The following is a 20142-nucleotide window of genomic DNA, read 5'->3' on the forward strand; positions in this document are numbered from 1 at the left end:
TTTGTGTTGTTAACATGTTTAATGTTTTGTATTTTCTTCTATTTAAACAGTCTACTAAAACAGTCAGTGATCACTGTTGACCTCCCTCGGCTTTTATTACCACTAATCATTTATTTAAGCTCAGTTTTTAAAACCTTAGGATGTAACTACAGCCCAGCCCATGCAGCAGTATATGAATGACTAACCTCGTATTGTGGATGGATTATCTCAGTTGTTCTCCTGGCTGAAGTTTGGTCCTTTTACAGCATCCTGCCATGCGATTACATTTGTTCCTGACCACCGAGAACACTCACGTTAACTTTTATCGAGTGGAAAAAAAGTTAGCTTGTTTATATTATGTTAACATAGCTGTGTCGCTAGCGGTCACGTAGCACATCATTATATACCAGCTAGCCAAACTTCAGTAACCCTACAAACGTCACTGCTGTTTAGTTTTCTGTCTTCATTTATGTTGGAAGTGATAACAGAGCTGTACGTTTTAATTTGTTTCCAAAACCCCACAGTCAGGACATGCTATATTGTATTTAGATAGAAGCTAGCGAGCTAACTTCCTGCTAACTTCTAACTCCGTTAATCAGAATCAGAAAGGGTTTTATTGCCAAATGTTGAGCGGGTTTACAACATTAGGAAATTGCTGCGGTGCTTCAGTGCAAACATACTGTTATAAATACTGTTATAAATTAAGCTTAAATATCATAAATTCCGTTTTCATGGATGCCTGGATGTTAAACTCAATTGTTACACCTGGTAGAGCAGAACGCTGATCATTTTATTAAAGATGAAAGACTTTTCAACTCTCAGTAATGCCATAGTGATCGTTTGATATATAGACCTGCAGCGGAGTTTAGGCCCAGACACGGCTACTGACGTCAGACTTAACGACCGGATAACACCTGGACTTAGGATTTGAGCAGTACTGTCAATAACTTTGCTTGCTGCAAGGGCTGAAAGATAGAGAGAGTAGTTTCTGGTTTTGTTAAGCACTGAAACATTGTCACTACTTATCTTCATGTTACTCTGGCAAGGCTAAATCTGTATCTGCCTCAGTGGAAGACGATGTGAGGTCATAAAATAAGTTTAAATAAATGTTTCTCAAAAGATCAAAAGATGTGAGAGAAAGAGAAAGCGAGGCCCTGTGTTTGTTGTGGTACAACATGGGGGTAGGGGTCCAAAAAAGTACCAGCCCCGGGGCCCATCACAGAGTTGTTACACCTGTGTTATTACGGCTGAACGTCTAGTAGCGTCCTTTGAGTCTTGCCAGAACATTCTGTTTATTTCTTGTGAGCTTAATGTGTCACAAGGAACAAACAGGTCAAGAGGACAGCTTAATCCATCCTTGACTTTGAACAGCTTGACTCATGCGTAGCTGTAACACTGAACTCTGCGTCAGCCATGTGATGCGGGCTGTTCTGGAGCTATTCTGACCTAGTAGTCAACAAAATGAATTTCACTTTGATCTGGTGACAAATTAAAGCGACTTCTACACCTCCTTTATTAGGCTGAGTGTCACACAAGAACACACTGAGTAATCCTTAAAATTTAAGTGTATACAATTTAGAGTTTCAGAGCTCTAATGTGCAGCTGTAATGTTAGGAATACACATCAGCACCGCGAGTGCGCGAGTAATATTGTATTAACTTGAGTTATTATAGTTCTTGGCATGCTATGTGCACTTCTGATGAGGAAGTAATAATAGTTTTCTGGTTTTCTACAGCATTTTGCTGTTATATCTTTAAAGTTCTTTATGGTGATTTAATAGTCTAGTGGTTTACACATTTAACAAACGTGCAGTCCTGTTGTCAGATCTGCATTCTGTGTATATATAGTTCTTTGTTTCCTCCAATCTGCCTTATATTTATGCTTCATGTGTTGTCGGATGCCTTGTATTTCTTTTACTCCAGTTTCTGGATTTTTACTTTTATTTCTTACACGGTCCCAGCAGTATCCTTGCTCTCCCTCCTACTTTCTTGATGCTCCCGGGTGGGCGAGTCCATGTTTCCCTGAGTTTGCCCGAGGGCAGCTCTCTCAAAAAGCCCCTGGCTGAGTCTCCTGCCTTATATTTAAGAACCAGCTCATCCACTCTTTCTTTGATAGGCTGTAGAGATACTCAGTAGTGACGTGAAGCTTAAGTTAGGAAATATTGTTTTCTTCTGAATGTGCATTTACTCATCTTGTTGTGTCCTCTCCTTATTTTCCCTCTGTGTGCTCTTGAACTTCTTCGGCTTGTTTGGCTCGTTCACAGACTTTAGATTTTGAGTTTGTTTTTTGGGTGAAACCTGTGAATGATGACAATTTCACACTTGGACTTTGCAAAGCTTGCTTTTTATTAAAATAATTCAGTCTACTGTGTCCTGAATTGCTCTTTCATCACAGTCTTGAAACTGCATCTGTGCAAGCCAATTTGCAACCCATTCCCCACCCCTGTCTCTAACTCTAAGTCTGCTGCCACTGAGGCCTTCTCTGTTCTGTACAGGGGTCTTACTGCTGCCATTCCTGCTTTGTATATACCAGAACAGATGGAAACAATAATCTTCCTCCAAATAAAAAGGATTGCAGAGCACATCTGTGCAGGAAATTCTTCAGCCTGCAACCCTGTAGTCGGACAGATGGACAGATGCGTGCAACCTTATAAAACGTTTTTTTAAGAATTAACTGAAGCAACAGTTTTATTGCTCTAGCAAAGTTTAATTTTCCCCTAATGGCTGTAAAGGTTTATCGATAATTTAGCAGTTGGATGTAGTCTTTGTAAACAAGCTCATCAATGAAAAAAGAGGGAAATTTGGGGCTATGCAATTTGTAAGCTGTTTTTAACAAGAGCCTCGCCATTATGCTTATTATTTCACAGCAGTTGGAGTTTACTATTCCTGTGTCTTTCGTGTGCAGCACATCCCTCCGGCTATGTTGTGTTAAATGGCCCTTCTCTTACTGCCAAAAAAGGGAATATGAGGATGGTGATGAAGGAGGAAAAATAAAGAGAAGCGGGCTATTGTTAGCATGACTTCTAACACTGGTACAGCAATGACGCAAGCAGAAAGGAAGTAACAAGAACAGAAGGTGAGGAAGAGAGGTAGGAAGAGGCAGAAAAAAGTCAAAGAGAAAACATAAACAAGCGAGCGGAGATGGAGAAGAGATCTGAGAGGACCGAACAGGGCAGACAACTGAAAAAAAATAAAAATGAAGCAATGATGAGCTGAAGTGCCTCATTGTGAGTCCTCGGGATGTCTGAAAATGTCGATTCAAACTGAGTGCGTAAGTGCCCATCACATCCTCGTCAGCTTTAGGAATCAGATGACGATTCGCAAGGGAGAGACCTGCCATGAAACTGAGGACCCCGCAATTCTATCTGGGATTTTACATACAAGTATTTTGGCTGTTAAGTATGCGCCTATTTTACGGACACTATGAGAAATATAGCACCATAACAGTTTGGAGGGAAGTGCACAGCATGTTTACTGAAATTGTGTGATGGAGCAAATGGTTGAAAATTAGTGTGTAATTGGTATTTAAGAGAGTACTTTAGGACTGGTGATGGCAAAATATGTTTCCTGATTTATGGAAATCGCTCTCAAACTTTATAAACTTCTGGAGCAGCTTCAGGGCTCCTGGCCATGTATTTTTCACATGTTTCCGGTCTCTGAAAAGCTGTTTGAGGAAAAAAAGAGAATTAATCCAAAATAAATTCTTGTATTTGCTGTTTTGACGATAGACACACTATGCCCTTTCATGTCTACATAATTTCCTTAGGGATTAATAAAGTATTCTGATTCTGATTATTTGATGCCCGTAAAAGCCATGGCCTGTGACTTGCATCAGTTTGAATCCAAATGTATTTACATAGTACCATTTCACAACAGTTGTCTCAATGCATTTTATATTGTAAGGCTAAAGGCCCTAAATTATTAGAGTGAATGAGATGATCCCTTATGAACAATCACTTGGCAACAGTGGGAAGGACGAGCCCCCCTTAAACACTTAAACAGGAAGAGACTTCCAATGGAGTCAGCTCAGGGAGGGATAGCCTTCTAATGTGACTGGATGAGCAGAGAGGAGGAGATAGAAGAGAAAAGAATTAGAGCACAGATGTAAATGGCATGAAATATCAGCCAGTAAATGTTTCAGGAGTGAAAACAGGAGAATAGAGAAGAACAGCCAGTGCATCATGGGAAGTTCTCCCTCAGATCCAGGTCACTTGGTCCAGAAATAATTATAAACTTCAAGGAAAAGGAAAAGGAAAGTTTGAAGCCTGATCTTAAATATAGAGAGGATTTCTGTCTCCTGAACCCAAACTGGCAGCTGGTTTCACAGATGAGGGGCCTGATCAGATGTGCTGCTTGCCAACAGGCAAGACAGGAAACTGCTTGAGCCCCCAAAGGCTGACAAACTTTAAATTACAGTCGTGGCAATATCCAAAGTTTGCATTGGTTTTAGGGAGGGTCCTGAGCTTCCTATGATGGGCTCAGTCACTCATTTCTATTTCAAGTGGTGTGCAAAACTCTGTTTAAACCTACCTAACAACAACAGCGAGAGTCCTTCAGCGAAAATGAACGGGAGGTATTCGGTTTTTTGTACTACTTTTGGAAAAGGACCACAAGTAAACCTTCATGAAGCTCTATACTGGGATAACATGGTACTATAAGGAAATTGTTACATTAGATTTACATTACCGAGCAACATATCCTGAAATGCACTGTCACATAATTACAGGTTAAACACCTAAGGCTACAGTCTCACACATGACCACAAATCCCATGAGGACACAGAGAGTCTTTGTTCTAGTGTTTAAGAGACTTCAGAGTGATTCTACTGCAGAAACAGGTGCAGGTAATGACTGCTCCTCCTCAGTTAGCTGCTGAAGATCAGGCTCTGGCTCCTGGGTGGTGTTTAGAGTCAGTCTGGTCTTCCTGGTCCTGCATTTTACACTTTACTATCACGCTCTTGGTCCTTTTGTGCAACAGAAACCTCAGTTAATAACTCATGAGGTGTATAACTTGTTAAAGATGCACTGGAGTTTTTCACCACTCATAGTATTATGGAGCAATGTGGCTGAGTGTCACCGTACCTTGTTTGTGTTTCAGTTTATAGTTGCAGAAGTTAAAGTTGGAACTTAACAGATGGAGTTAGCAGACAGCAACAAAGCTACTTTAACATAAACATTCACCAAAGTGGTTTAAGGGTAAAAATAATTGTATAAAGAACTTTTTGGGTGCGATTGACAAGTAAAATTAGGGGTATTCATCTTGTTCTGCTATCAGTCATCAGTTGTGCAGCGGAGTGCATTTACATTTATGATGAGACTGTCCCTGAATGGCTCCTTCCATCAACATCTTTGTCATTCATTTGATAAAAGAACAAGTCCTTCTGATAGTTTGAAATGCATTAAGAATTAATCAAGCCTGAGGGGACGAGAGAACACTGAAGAGGGATCCTGGAACTTTTATCTGTGTATTTAACCCCCTCGCCCACCCACACACTTAACCACACACACACTTATCATGTCCCTGTTAGCTGAAGATAGTTTAAACAATCCTCAAACTAAAGTTGTTCTGAGAAGAAGTGCTGCAGTTCTGTGAAATATGTGCACCCATGTGTCTTACAGGTGACCATGCACAAACTCTTTCGCTTCCTTTTTTTCTTTTAAATGAAAGACTAAACGCACGTAGTTTACTATACATGCCCTCCATTAACAGAGAGAGAGAGTGAGAGAGGTAGATGAAAGCAAAGAGAGAGGGGGAGATGAAAGACGCTGTCACAGCATAATGGCATTAAGATTTTCTAAGGTACACGCAACCTAAGCCGAAGACATAAATAGGACGGTTTCAATGCAGTCTGATGCCTTGAGTGTTCTACCACTTCGCCTTCGCTGTGAGGACAAGAGTGTGATTAGCAGCTTGATGTCAAAGGAGTTCATGCTATTCACCACCTCTGTCTTACACACAACTGGAAGCAGCCTTGGGGTAGATTTGATTTTGCTGTGTGCTTCTGTGCGCATGTTTCTGTTTCATGAACTTTTAAAGCTTTTTTGGAGTTCGTTTCTTTATTCAACAAGGTACCCACTGCTTAAACACGAAGTTAGGGTATAAAACTAATGATTCGTGTTACAATAACAAGAATCATTTTCTCAAGTGACAGCTCTCCACAATTGCAAACACATTTTTTGGTCTGTTTTTAAGAGAGAAATAGAAGTGATCTGTAAATATGCAGTTAGTTTTGGTTTAATTAATCTACATTTTAAAATACCTGCCACGACTCAATTTTTTTAATTGAGTTTTTTTCCCACCTCGTTTAAAAAACTGTAAAAATGCTGACTGTAGGCCTGTTCGGTGCGAAAGCAAAACTGATCTACTCAGGGCTATCTGTGCAGACTTCCTGAATTAACCCACAATAATCCTCATGCTTAGAAAGAAAGTAAATTATTAGTTTTGTGAATCAGATGAACTTACCCTTTAACATTGTGGAATTTTGGAATATCAGATGAAGTCTAAGGAGCTTGAAAAGAAAAGCATCTGGACTTCTTTAAGTTTCCTTGAAGACGTTTCACCTCTCGTCTGAGAAGCTTCTTCAGTTCTAAGAGCAATTGGTGGAGACTCCGAGATTTTAAGCCCTGTGGGAGTGACCTCAAGAGGGTCATGGACCCTCTATTGATCCTCTACCTAATCACACAAGACAAAGTGTGAAAACACGTGCGGGTCACAATGAGCCAAGGTTTCGGGAAGAAGCTGAAGAATCTTCTCGGATGAGAGGTGAAACATCTTTAAAGAAACTTAAAGAAATCCAGACGCTTTTCTTTCCAAGCTCTTTAGACTACAATGACCTGGATGACTGAGAACCTTCACAGAAATATCAAATGAACCTGAAGAGTTACAAGAGGTTTAAATCTGTCACTCTGTTTTGAGGTTTTCATTTTCTGCTCTATGCACAGCGTATCTCATGTTCCCTGGAAATCTTCAGCGTAGCTTCATGCATGAAAAACTGCAGAAACCTGTGTCTCAGTTGCAGCAGGAGACTGGCTGCTTTTAACAAAATTACACAATCGATAAGAATGGAGCGATCCCAAAACTAGATGGTGGCATTTTAAATGTTGAATAATGCTAAACTCCAACTATTTCTTCTGATTCCCCTTTTAAAATTCAAACACCCGTTCTAATCTCAGTAGCCACTTCTGGCCGTAGGGTGGCATTTTTATTCTACCGTTTGAAATTCACTGAAAAATAAATACGCGGGGCCTGATGAACAACAAACTCCCACGTCTGAGCAATTAAAATGCTTTTTGCATACCCTTAATATTCTCAGCACCAATCCAATTTTACTTCAGCAGCACTAATACTTGTTAGTGATGTTCTGCTCCCCCTGGAAATATTTTTATTCATCGAACCTTTTTTTTACCCACAGAGGCTAAAAGTGAGAAGTGAGAGGGAAGCATGTGGGAGAAAGAATCACTTAAAAATAAATGATGCTAATAATGTGTGTTGTTAGCTCCAGTAGATGTGTTTTCTTTGTGTACAGGCTGTGCTGCTCTCAGCTTCACTGCTCTTTATGGATTCAGGAATTTAAAAAAGTAATAAGCAGATGAGGGATCACAGCTGATTTCCAACATAGACGGGATCAAGGCAGAATTTGGTGAATGAACCTAAACAGCGTCATCAGCTTAAATTTATGCCAACTTCCTCTATAGACATCAATTTTTCTTTTTTTTTTAAGTCATCAAAGGTGTATGCTGAACGAGTATTTCTCCTTGGAAAAAGAAAAATTCAAAGAAAGTATTAAAAGCTGAACATTACCATGACATTCATGTCTGTGATGAATGTGAATGACGACAACTGTATCAATGGTTCAGGCTGCTGTTATTATAAGGCTTTAGGAGATTTTCGTGGCCCACGTTGGGCCCTTTAGTACCAACTGAGCCTGTTTAAACACCATAGCTTGTATTGTGTCACTACCATGTCCATCCCTTCACTTTAGGACCGCAGTGTACCCATCTTCCTGAACATGAGAGCAACCACACTGAACTCAAACAGCCTCCACAGTCACCAGATTTCAATCCGATAGAACCCCACTGGGATGTGATAGAATGGGAGGTTCTCATCATGGATGTGACAAATATGCAGCAACTGTGTGACGCTATCATGCCATCATGGACCAAAATCTCTGAGGAATGTTTTCCGGAGCTTATTGAATATGTGCCACAAAGAATTTAGGCAGCTCTGATAGTAAAAGTACCAACATGGTACCAGAGCAGTGTACCTAACAAAGTGGACGTCGAATGTAAACCCGGTCCTGGCAAATATTCACTTTTGTGCAAATGACATTAATCGTCCAATAGAGCACATAGCTTCATCTTGCTCAAAGCTTAAACGTATTTTTGACGCTACCTTTACACAACTGAAAAGCTTAACAAAGTTATTTATTTAAAAGCCGTGAATAATTTAGCTGTTGTTACAAATCTGGGCTACTGAGAATTCTTCCTTTTACACAACCTTAGTAATTCTCTACTTTTTTACTTCTTTATTGTTCAGCTCACAAGAAAATAAAATTAAGTAGTTTTTTTGTTTTGTTTTGTATTTTTACTAGGGACTGCCTCCTTACTTTCCTTAACGGTGGGAATTTACTGTATACAGATTCACCTTCTCAGTCTACATTCCTTAACCCTTTAGAGCCGATCGGAGCGGGCACGCTCTGTTATGCGTAACTATTTTTAAATCCCAGTAGCACTGCAACCACGTAAGCTAGCGCAAAAAAATTTTTTGCATATGAAACCGGAGGAGTTGTACTTACATCTGATGCCATCAGCTTGTCCTAGGTCACGGTTTCCTTCCACATAAAGCTTTGCAAAAACTGCATAAAAAGCGCTTGCAGGAACAAAAACATAATATTCCAGAAACACGCTTTACCGATCTGATCAGCTGTTCAAAACACTTCCTACGTTGGAATAGACGTCAGCGCGAACTTTTGCATTTCCGCCATTACCTGCCCGAAACCGAAAGTGACGTCATTTTCGCGGAAATGTAGTCTTTTTTGCGATCAGGGCCTCAGGGCCTATACTGCTCTTTTTAAAAGTTATCTTTGACTTTATGACTTTCTGTGTCGTTTCTGGGATGCTTAGGACTCATATTGCACTGCTGGAAATAGTTTATTTTGATGCATATGCTGCTTTTTTGCAAATTTGCAGTATAATATTTATTTTCGTTTTTCCTGCAGTGTATAAAAATTGGTGTATTTCAAAAATAAAACTATGAAGACACTCAAAATAATTTTCCTGTGGTGGGAAACTATTTTGTGCAACTTTTTTGTATTTACAGTTTTGAGGGATAAGACTCTTAAATTTCTCTAACTAGAAATATATGTCAAAAAATCAAAAACGATTTTCAATTTTTTTGTAGTTTATTGCACTTTTTTGCAATTTATGTAATTACTATGCACTTAATGAATACATATTATTAAAATCTGGGCTATAATGGTTGTATTGATGTATAGCAACTTGAAATGCTCCCAAAAATGGCTCCACAGCATGTAAAAATATAATATAAGCTCTGGCGGACTTGGTTCTATGGTAGGTCTTAAAGGGTTAAAAACAGCTCTATTGTTCAGTACACATGGAGGTTCACGGGCATAATTTTTTTCTTGCACTTTCCGGTCAGTCCATCCTTTTAAGGCTCCAGAAAATGAAGAGCTGTTTTATTCAGTGTTATATTACATTTATATTATATTCACATAAAAGCCATTCTTTGGTTACAGCCAACTTAGTTATGTAAATGCATGAAGCAAAAACGTGTGCAGAGCAATGCCCTTTGCAAAAGTTCATGTTTAATAATACTTCCCAAGATTCACGCTGAATTAGATAAAAAGAGCTTTAATGTATGTGGCTCCTCCTTCCTGAAATCTTTCTCGACTTGATTTAACATTGCAAAACAGACATTAATGGCAACATTATTCAGTGAAGACCTGTCAGAAACTCTCGCAGACAGTCTGTGTATAATACAGTTTGTTCCCACATGACCCGTGAGCACAAAATACAATCAAAGCCATTAGCAAAAACAAAGAAAAGCAGAGACACATGACACTTTACCTCCTGCTGCGTTATTGTCTTATGCAAATGATAGAAGCTGTTGTAACTATGATATCACTTGCATGTAATGGCACGCTCCATAATTTATCCTTCTTAATGATAACCAGTTTTCTCACCCCGGGCTAAATAAATCTCTGGCTGTTGCCTTACGTTGATCAGTCCATTGCTCCTGCCTCCACATGCTTTAAAAAAATAAAAGAACTTATTGTTGCAAATTCAACTCTTGGGTCCCATGTGCTCCAGATGACACGGAGAGGCTTCTACACATGAAAAGAAGGAGAGAGTACAGAGCAGGTCACTTTATCCTAAAAGCAACGACTGACTCTTGCCATGGATTATTATACAATGTTAACTGCAAACTTTAACTTGGGAGCGGTGTGCGTGTTTATACTGCCTGCAGGAGAAAAGGAAGCAATTCCTCCCGGCTGATACATCAGATAAACTGCAGTTTTCATAGGCTGGTCATATCCGTTGTTTCATCCTCCGTGTCCCCAACCAGAGAGTAGGTTTGTGGTGTTTTGCTCCTGTGCTGCCCAGCATAACAGAAAGCAGCTTTGCCCAAAGTAATGATGTCTCTCTTATCAGCTGACATACTATACACTCTATCCCCCGAATGCCTCCTCGGAGGTAGCACGTCTATTTCCACAGGACTGATTCCTAAAGGTAACGGTCCAGCTTTCTCATTTAGAGAGTGTCTCCGTGTTGGCAGGAAGTCTGCTTTTTGTATGGTGTGCTGGAGGCCGTGGAGCTGGCAGGGTAACAAGGAGCTGTCGCACACGCTGGGACTGGACCGACACCAGTCTGAGATGCTGTGGTCGGAGCCCGCTCGGCTGTCTGAACTGTCTCTGACCTTCTGCCCCAGGCCCTGGACTCTCGCCAAGTTCAAGAGCCTCGGTATTGTAACCATGGATGCAGACGCCGCCACTGCAGCAGCGATAGGGCGGCGCTCAGCAGACGACACTTTGCTGTCAGTTATCCCTGCTGCAGGAGGCACCACTGTAACTGAGCTGGAGAATGATGAGGAGTTGAAAAGAGCGGCAACCTTTTGGTAGTATCGTGTCCTTATGACCTTTGCTGAGCGGTACAGGTCTCCGATGAAACAGTAGCAGATCGGATTAAGGCTGGAGTTTGTCAGGCCTAGCCACTGGGCAAACGGTCTTGTCTGCAGGAGCCAAGACGATGGCCTTTGCTCGCAGTCAATCCAAAGGTCGGCCAAGTAGAGCGGCAGCCAGGACACTGCAAATAGAAGCACTAGACACACGACCATCTTGGCAATCTTCTGACGCATCTTAAGGCGTGAGGTGTGAAGAGCTTGGCTTCGGGGATCGAGATCAGCGAAAGTGGATTTCTTTCCTCCCCATAGCCGCCTGCCCGTGAGGAATCCTATGGTGAGGTTAAAGGTCACTGGCAAACAGTAGAGCATCACAAACAGCAGCACGTTGTATCTGCAGAGGAAGTGAAGTGAAGAAGTGAAAACATTAACAATGAGATGGTAATTTCAATCTTTTCTGAAACCCTAAAATACATAGCAGCAGTTTTATGTGCAGTTTATGTGGTGGAATTCTAACATTCACATTTTGTATCGCATTGGCACCCTCCAAATGGAGCTATTGAGAAAGATATATTTTTATTGCAGCAACATTTCAAAGTTATATCTATTGCAGTGCAAGTATAGATGGTAAATGGCCTGTATTTATATAGCGCTTTACTTGGTCCTAAGGACCCCAAAGCGCTTTACACTATACACAGTCATCCACCCATTCACACACTGGTGATGGCAAGCCACATTGGAGCCACAGCCACCCTGGGGCGCACTGACAGAGGCGAGGCTGCCGGACACTGGCGCCACCGGGCCCTCTGACCACCACCAGTAGGCAATGGGTGAAGTGTCTTGCCCAAGGACACAACGACCGAGACTGTCGGAGCCGGGGCTCGAACCGGCAACCTTCCGATTACAAGACAAACGCCCAACTCTTGAGCCACGATCACAATCCTCTGTCAGGAAAACAGAGGATTGTTCTCAAAACTGTTCAACTTATTCCTGTTTTCACAGACGTTGGACAAGGATAAATATTGCAGGATTAAAACCAGCATTATTGTCTTAGAACTGAAAAGTGTTAATGGTATTGTTAGATAATCATCACCGCTGCTAAATGGATTCACAGACAATGAATGTCGCCACAATGGCTACAAAGCTAAAATGAAAGTGGAGAGTAGGGCTGTGCGATATGACCAAAATCTCATATCCCGATATAAGAATTCTATCGTCCGATAACGATATAAATCACAAAAATGTAACATTTTCTGTAAATTCTGGCAGCTCGACTTGCGTGAAGTGTTTCCAGCTGCAGGTCATGTAGCTGGAGTCGAGTGTTTTAACCGATGCATGAAACGATACATTTTTAGACATAAGTTTTCTTTGTGAGTATTCATTACACGGCGTGCTGCGGGGAAAACCCTGTTCTAACATTTGAGTCTAAGGTTTATTTTTTAGCACCTGGCGGCTTTTTTTTTAACTTCTCATCCGTAAATACTCTGCATACTCTTTCACGTGATTCAGTTTATTTTGAAAAGTCTCAACAGGATCTTGAGCTTTATTGTGAAAGGTTTATGTGGAACATAAACAAGCGGACACGCGATGGTTTTACCGTCGTTGTTGCTAATGACAACGCATAAAAACAGGCGCTTGTCCGTCCGTAGTGTGGTTATATTAAGTATAAGAGAAAGAGAGAACTTTAAGAAATTAATATAGCCACTACAGTGACCATCAAAACGATGAAAAAATATTGCTGTAAACGGTTTATTTTGACACCACGAAACAAACAATAGCGTAAAATGAAACATTAGATGTTTTTATATCGTCATCCGATATATATCGTTATATCGAACAGCCCTAGTGGAGAGTGCACACAACAGAAGTCATTTTGAGCTACTCAGCAACCTATGATTAATGGAAACAAAACAAAGAAGAAGAAGAAAAGAAGTTGGACTCTTTCGAGCATGTTGAAATTGTCAATTTGACTCTTCAGACACCTCTGCATGATAAGTGGCTCCCTGCATATAAATATAGGACTCCTGGCAAGGGATAGCAACCTTTAACAACAAGCATGGGTGTAGAAACTGTTTTGCCTCAAATTACAAATTACTCACAAAGCTAGTCTGAACAGCCAATAGGAGCCATCTGTGATGCCTCCTCCAATCTGATGAGCTCAATTAAACATTCATTCCTGGCAGCAGAGCTGGAGGGTTAAAAAACCCCACAAGCGGTGGACATCCAACAAAAGCGTAGCCCAACAGCACTCAGGGCTGAGGGTTTGTGTCAGGAACCTCAGACTGCATTTCCATTTGTGTCGTTCACGGCTGAACTGAACTTAATCTTGTAATACAAACTAGGTCATTGGACTCTGCTACGATCTGCAGGCTGATTACTTACCCCTGTTTGAGACGATGCTGAGGCCACTCCTCCTGACAGACCAAGATGGTGAAAGTCTCAAAGCTGATCTCTCGACGCCGGTTCATCACTGCGATGGGAGCGCACATCATCGAGGACACCGTCCACACCACAGCAACAGTTGCCAAGATCCGGCGGCGGGTGAACATGGTACGAGCTCGGAGCGGCGATCGAACGCTGTAGTAACGGTTGACGCTGATCACCGTCAGCGTTAACACGCTGGCCGAGACCGAGACAGCCTGCGTGAAGGGCACCGCTCGACACAAGAGGTCACCGTACACCCAGGCGGTGTAGATCTGGCTTCCCAAGGTGATGGGCATGCACACGCACACCACAGCCAGGTCGCACACCGCCAAGTTTACTAGGAGACTGCGTGTAGCACTCACGCCAGCTAGCTGCCGACTGCGCCGGCTGGTGAGGACTCGAAGGGACATCAAATTGCCAACGAATCCCAAAATGAATGACAGGCTGTACATTACAGTCAAAGCAATGGTGCTGGGCTCGTGGAGGGTCCAGAGCAGCATGCTCTCCAGGTCTGCCAAATCATTCGAGGAAAAGTTGGTGAAGGATAAATCGAAAGAGGAATATGATGTTTGCCTGATGGCTGAGGAGGAGGTGGTGGACAAGAAAGGGAAGGCGATGAGGGAGGAGTACGGAACAACAGCGGTGGGCAGCTTAGAGGGCAGAGGCTGATGAAGAGAGCCAGTCGGGGGGATGAAGGTGGCGGGCAGATTTAGAGCGCTGTGGAAGCTGTAGCTGTGGTTGAGTTTTTGCTGAGCGCTGTCGTGCTGCAACTGTGTGGTGAAGGTGGGCTCAACTGAGCTCCAGTCCGACAGCTGGTCACGGGAAGGATCCATGCTGTTTCCCAGTGGAAGCAGTAGAGAAATATGGAAATCTCTCAGCTGGATGGCTTACTGGGTGGGTTTACCTTGGTCCATGTTAAAATCCATTCTGACAGACGAAAAAGAACAAGCCAAAAACATACATTATTAAAATCCAAAAAGGAGAGAAATCCTCATCAAAAACGTCACATCAGGTTCCACAGTCTTGCCTTGAGTTCTGCAGGTCCTTCTGAAGCGCGTGGACAAAAATCTCTTTAGAGAGATGAAAACCTTGGTTTCCCATCTTATGCCACATCCTATGAGTCAGCTGGAGTCATGACGCTGTTCAACACTGGTCCCAGTGCAGTTCTTATGTAACGTGTGGTACATTCGTTCCTCGAGGGAGTGGCTGTCTGAACCTGATAATCCACCACCAGACATTAACAGTCTTTTTCACCTTCAAGGAAGGGAAAACTCATACAAACCACCCCCCGTCTGCCTCACGCACTCGTCCTCCTCGCACCTGTAGTCCGTCATAGTGATGCAGTCCCATCTGTTTAGAGAAACCGGGCAGATATCAGAGGCTGTTTTCACCTGTAGCTGTATTAACAGCTACGCAGAACTGGCAACAGCAAATCACACATTCCTGGACAGAAAACCACTGACACGCATTTAATGACCTAAGTAAGTATGTCAATATTTGCTGTCATTTGTTTTTAGTTACAACAACCTCATTAAGAATAAGAAAAAATAATAATGTTAGTTTTTTACTTTCCTAAAGTGCCCCTAGAAAAAAAAAATCATCTAGGCTATGAACAAAGACAGAGTCCACATAACCACGTCACCTAGAAATCAAAGCAACCGCTTCTGTTAAAAGACATACAAAAACCATAAATAGTTAAAAGGTGGAAAAATGAGATAGCAGTTTGTAAAATAATGACAATATAAATACAAAGAGCTGACCCAGAGAGTTTTACTGACTGTGCATATGCGGATCATCTTGATGCTGAAAGCCTGAGGATGTTAAAGAGGCAGCCAGATACTGAAGATCTGCAACACACACACGCGCACGCAAAAAAAAAAAAAAAGACAGTAGCAAAGTTGCTCCTGGATCGCTGACAACTGGTATGTGCGCTGTAAAATCCCTCTTTCAGTCCCAAAGCGACAGCGTGCTTTGTTGTTTGGAGAGCTCTTTGTGTTTCCGTCAGCTTTTCTTTAACACTAACGAGCTCAGATGTCTGCGCTCCTGCAGGCGGGAGCACCGAGCCCATCCGCCACTGCAGGACTGAATATGTGAGAGGAAGGGATAAAGAGTCAGGGAGCGAGCAGCTGCTGCCCGACACACACACACACACACACACACACATACACACGCATACACCGCCTCGTACTCAATCACACTGCACCTATGGCACTTATGAAACCCTATAATCAATCAAAAAGTGTCTCACTTCACTCCACAGGCTCCTGTGTGCTAAAGTGAGGGCACTCTGTGTTTCAGTTACAACCCATAAAATTGACATTTGCCTCTTCTCTTGACACACACAAACAGAGGTAAACTCAATTCTGTCTTCTGATTGATTACAGGAGCCAAATGGCTTAGTGACTTGTAGCTTACAGTTCTGCCATCGCTCTGGCAGCAGCTACGGATTTTGACTGAATGAGTGAAAAAGCTCAGTGTTTAGATCCTATATATATCCGTAATCTGCCCAGCTATAGTAACCACGTTCCCCTGGAAACAAACGGGTTAATGATAAATGGCAGGGTCAGATTTATTGCCTGCTACAGGGATAAAATCAAATACTGGCAAAGCAGATGTTAGCCCAGTTCCCCAGCACCCGTGTTTGAGAATATACATGCAGCAGGCAGAGCTTGTAGCTATATGGATACTGAAAATTATCCTGTGTGTTGGTCACTTCTGATTCAATTAGAAGCGTATTGTATGATCAAAGAAACATCAAATGTTTTTGTTTAAGAACAGCGCCTGAAACTGAAGGAGTTCACGGTTATGTTCAATCAACATAAATGGAGTACTAACCAAAACACAGGATATAGCTACTTGTTTACGGTCTTTTCGTTATTATTCCCTTATTATTACCCAGCTACCTTTCAGAGCATCACTGAAGAAACCAAAACCAATAATTATTGTACATGGAATTCATAAAAAAGAGCAACTCAAAGACACCGCTAAAAGATTAAAGGAAGATGTTCAAAACACATCAGATCTCAGTAAGTCGCCACATCGTTTGATGGAAATGAAAATGATCACCCTACAGAGGGCTGAATTCAAACCACGCTGCTGACTAGTCTATTTAATCCAAATTTCATTGCAACAACTCAAAATAGTACTCAGTAGTTTGTATGGTCCCCGCGTGGTTTTATGCATGCTTGACAACATCGGGGCGTACTCCAAATGACAAGGTGCATGGTGTCCTGGGGGATCTCCTGCCAGATGTGGGCCAGGACATCACTCCCGGAGCTCCTGGATAGTCCAAGGTACAAACAGATTGCAACAGATAGACAAGAACATAATGTCCCAGAGGTGGATTTAGGTGAGGTGAGCATGGGGGCCAGTCAATGGTATCAATTCCTTCATCCTCCAGGAACTGCCTGATAGTTTCACCAAATGAGGCTGTTGCCTAGCCCAGGGGTGGGCAATCTCAGTCCACGAGGGCCGGTGTCCCTGCAGGTTTTAGATCTCACCTTGGGTCAACACACCTGAATCACATGATTAGTTCGTTACCAGGCCTCTGGAGAACTTCAGGACATGTTGAGGAGCTAATTTAGCCATTTAAATCAGCTGTGTTGGTTCGAGGACACATCTGAAACCTGCAGGGACACCGGCCCTCATGAACTGAGATTGCCCACCCCTGGCCTAGCCTGTAGAGGTCTGTGCGTCCCTCCATGGATATGCCTCCCCAGACCATCACTGACGTAGCGCTGGTCATGCTGAACTCATAAAGTCTGTTTCTTAATATTTGGTCAGAAACTGTTACACCTGCTAGAGGTCCTTTTGAAACTCTGGCTGTGCTCAAGCTGTTCCATGTGTCCAGCTGATGGGTTAAGGACCTTCTACAGCCTGTCCAGCTCTCCTAGAGTAACTGCCAACTTCCTGGAATCTCCTCCGTAAGACTGCGCTTGAGACACAACAAACCTTCTGGTAACAACATGTATTGATGTGCCATCCCAGAGGAGTTGGACTATCTGTGCAACCTCTGTAGGGCCCAGGTATCGCCTCATGGTACCAGTTGTGACACTGACACCAAAGCAGCTGAAACTGATTAAAACCCCTTCTGCTACTTAACTCAACACATCAACAACCCAGTGGTGGAATTGACTTGATGCAGTGCTCTGATTAAAATAGTGTTCCTTGAATTTTTTTGAGCAGTATATTTTAACGTCAAGTTTGTTCATAGCCTACTTTGGCTTTGGTGACAGCTTTCGAACTCCGTTCTCTCAACCAGCTTCACGAGCCCATCACCTGGAACCTTTCCAATAACTATGAAAGAAATTTTATAATATAAAAAATATGCTGAGATTTAATTATTAATAATGGATTGGATTTATATAGCGCTTTTCAAGGCGCCCAAAGCACTTTACAGTTCTACTATTCATTCACTCTCACATTCACACACTGGTGGAGGCAAGCTACAGTAGCCACAGCTGCCCTGGGGCAGACTGACAGAAGCAAGGCTGCCATATCGTGCCATCGGCCCCTCTGGCCAACACCAGTAGGCGGTAGGGTGAAGTGTCTTGCCCAAGGACACAATGACCAGGACAGAGAGCCCAGGGATCGAACCGGCGACCTTCCGGTTACAAATGCACTTCCCAACCCCCCTGAGCCACGGTCGCCCACAATTTCATGCTTTTTTCAAATATAGACAGCATAAAAAACATGCTGCTGTGCCATTGCATCACCCGTTGGCTTGCACAGCAGCGATTTGTCAGACATAAGGGAGCCAATCCCAAACATATAGTGTTTTTTATTGTTTGTTTCTCTCTGAGTGGGACAATAAATTATAAACTTAATGTTGTGCTGCATTAAATAAGACTTGAAAGATACCATAAAGTCATCAGAAGAGTGCTTACTGAGGTGATAAATCACGTCAGCAGCAGGGCAACTTTCTGACTTGTCTTACTTTTCTTTTGAAACCAGAGGTTTTGCCCTCTGTTGGCCACCAAGTGCGTCTGCATTTCAGGCCCTATACCAGGGGTCAGCAACCTTTAACACCCAAAGAGCCATTTGGACCCAGTTTCCACGAAAAAGAAAACACTGGGACATCTAAAATGAAGATAACACTGTATATATTGTTTTTTCTACCTTTATGCTTTGTGTGAACAACTAAAGTGTGTTGCTCATGAAATCCATGAAGTGCTACAGAGAAAGTTACATTTTATTTATGTAATGAACACATTTTGAACTCTTAAAGAAATATAATAAAAGGAAAGACACCCAGCTGAACTAAAATGATCCATGTAGCAAAGAAAAACCGTTGAGAGCCGCCAGCCTTATATCGCCTTTGGACTTTTGGAGCCTTGACCTGACTTTTAAAAAAATCAATTGGAAAAAAGCACTATGCTGCTAAAAAAATGAAAAATAAATATTCGCAAAATTCTGCATAAATATTTATTTATTTACTTATATTTATTTTACATGGTAAATGTGTGTGGCGGGGCTTGGTCTGCAGCGCCGCTGCAGGGGAGGCGTACGCACCTGAGCTGCACCCGCAATCACGCCTCGCCGCCTTAAAGTCTGTGCTCTCTTTGCTGTTGTGTTGTCGGGCTGTGAGCTGAAAAGCTACAGCCGGCTGTATGCGCACAGCAACCGTGTGTGAAAAGTGGTCAATAAAGAGATGCCGAAAAGCGTGTTCATGGAAACATCGTCAGGTCTGCCGTGATATGTTTACAATGGGACTTCTGCTCCTGAACCTCTGCGCACAGTGAAGTCACTTTCATCTTTACGCAGGACTGTAAGCTGTCATCTGTGACGCGGGAGCCGTGTTTGTTTTTAACATAGTTCGCGATGGAGCTGCTGACATAATGTGGATCCGAAGATCCGTAATTGGCCTACCTGGGGTTGAAAGTCTCGATAAATGCTGGCATTTCGGCGGGTACACCGGCTTCTGCGAGTGTGACGCTTATTTTGAGCGACGAAAAATAATAAAATATAATTTTATTTTTATATTTCAATATCACAATAATGTTTCAATTTAGAACTACAAGTTTAAAAAGAACTAATACAAAAAAAAATACACGTCAGCTAAATACTTGTAATTTATTTTCCCAAACCACATAGAGCCGCAGTATAAGGACTAAAGAGCCGCACGCGGCTCCGGAGCCGCAGGTTGCCGACTCCTGCTCTATACTGTTTGCTGTGCTTACTGTCTGCAAACAGGGCCATACAGTTGCTCATCATGCAGTCCCTTTGTATACTCAGAGCATTTTATAACATGCAGACCAGTTACATGCTGGTCACAACCGCTGAAGGAAAATTATGCAAATTAATCAAATAGGACAGAATAATTGGAGAGGCTAGTGTTACTGACCCTATCGCACCTTGTCTCCGTTAACACTGATAATCACTGAGCTCAGAGATCTCTGAGGTGACTGCAGCAATGCACAAGACCTGGGAAGAATAGCCTGTCCTGCTAAATAGGAGCTCGCATGAGGAATAAATGTCCATTTTTCTATCTAATTAAATTGGAATGTTATGTTAAAATGCCATGGACCTTGAGCACTTGGCTTCTTCTATTCGGTGAATTAATAATTGCCTGTCACAAAACATTTTTATCAAAGGCTGAAATTCA

At 42.3% G+C, this 20142-nt stretch overlaps 1 protein-coding gene and 1 long non-coding RNA gene across 3 annotated transcripts in view; both read right to left on the reverse strand.

Annotated features, from left to right (window-relative positions):
- The window catches only part of LOC146667705 (uncharacterized), a 28211-nt gene extending 21661 nt beyond the window's left edge, over positions 1-6550 (reverse strand). For both annotated transcript variants that reach the window (XR_014911963.1, XR_014911962.1), the window contains exon 1: positions 6441-6550. This is a non-coding gene — a long non-coding RNA (uncharacterized LOC146667705). The remainder of the gene's footprint in view (positions 1-6440) is intronic.
- A 2879-nt stretch (positions 6551-9429) lies between these two features.
- On the reverse strand, positions 9430-19452 carry LOC146667707 (uncharacterized). Its single transcript, XM_085408509.1, has 3 exons — positions 19407-19452; positions 13497-14888; positions 9430-11508 (listed from the first exon to the last, which is right to left on the reverse strand). Exons 2-3 carry the CDS (start codon positions 14369-14371, stop codon positions 10515-10517), a joined length of 1869 nt encoding a protein of 622 aa, XP_085264635.1. The 5' UTR covers positions 14372-14888; positions 19407-19452; the 3' UTR covers positions 9430-10514.
- Positions 19453-20142: the final 690 nt, after the last annotated feature.

Source organism: Rhamphochromis longiceps, linkage group LG6, assembly GCF_057381845.1.
Source record: "Rhamphochromis longiceps isolate RC_006_pf linkage group LG6, R_longiceps_female_GT1.1, whole genome shotgun sequence".
Classification (NCBI taxonomy): Eukaryota; Metazoa; Chordata; class Actinopteri; order Cichliformes; family Cichlidae; genus Rhamphochromis; species Rhamphochromis longiceps.

Coding starts and splice junctions, on each gene's coding strand:
- LOC146667707 (XM_085408509.1), bottom strand. CDS start 14,371: ATGGATCCTTCCCGTGACCAGCTGTCGGACTGGAGCTCAGTTGAGCCC. Junction 11,509..13,496: donor CAGCATCGTCTCAAACAGGG/GTAAGTAATCAG, acceptor CTTCCTCTGCAG/ATACAACGTGCTGCTGTTTG.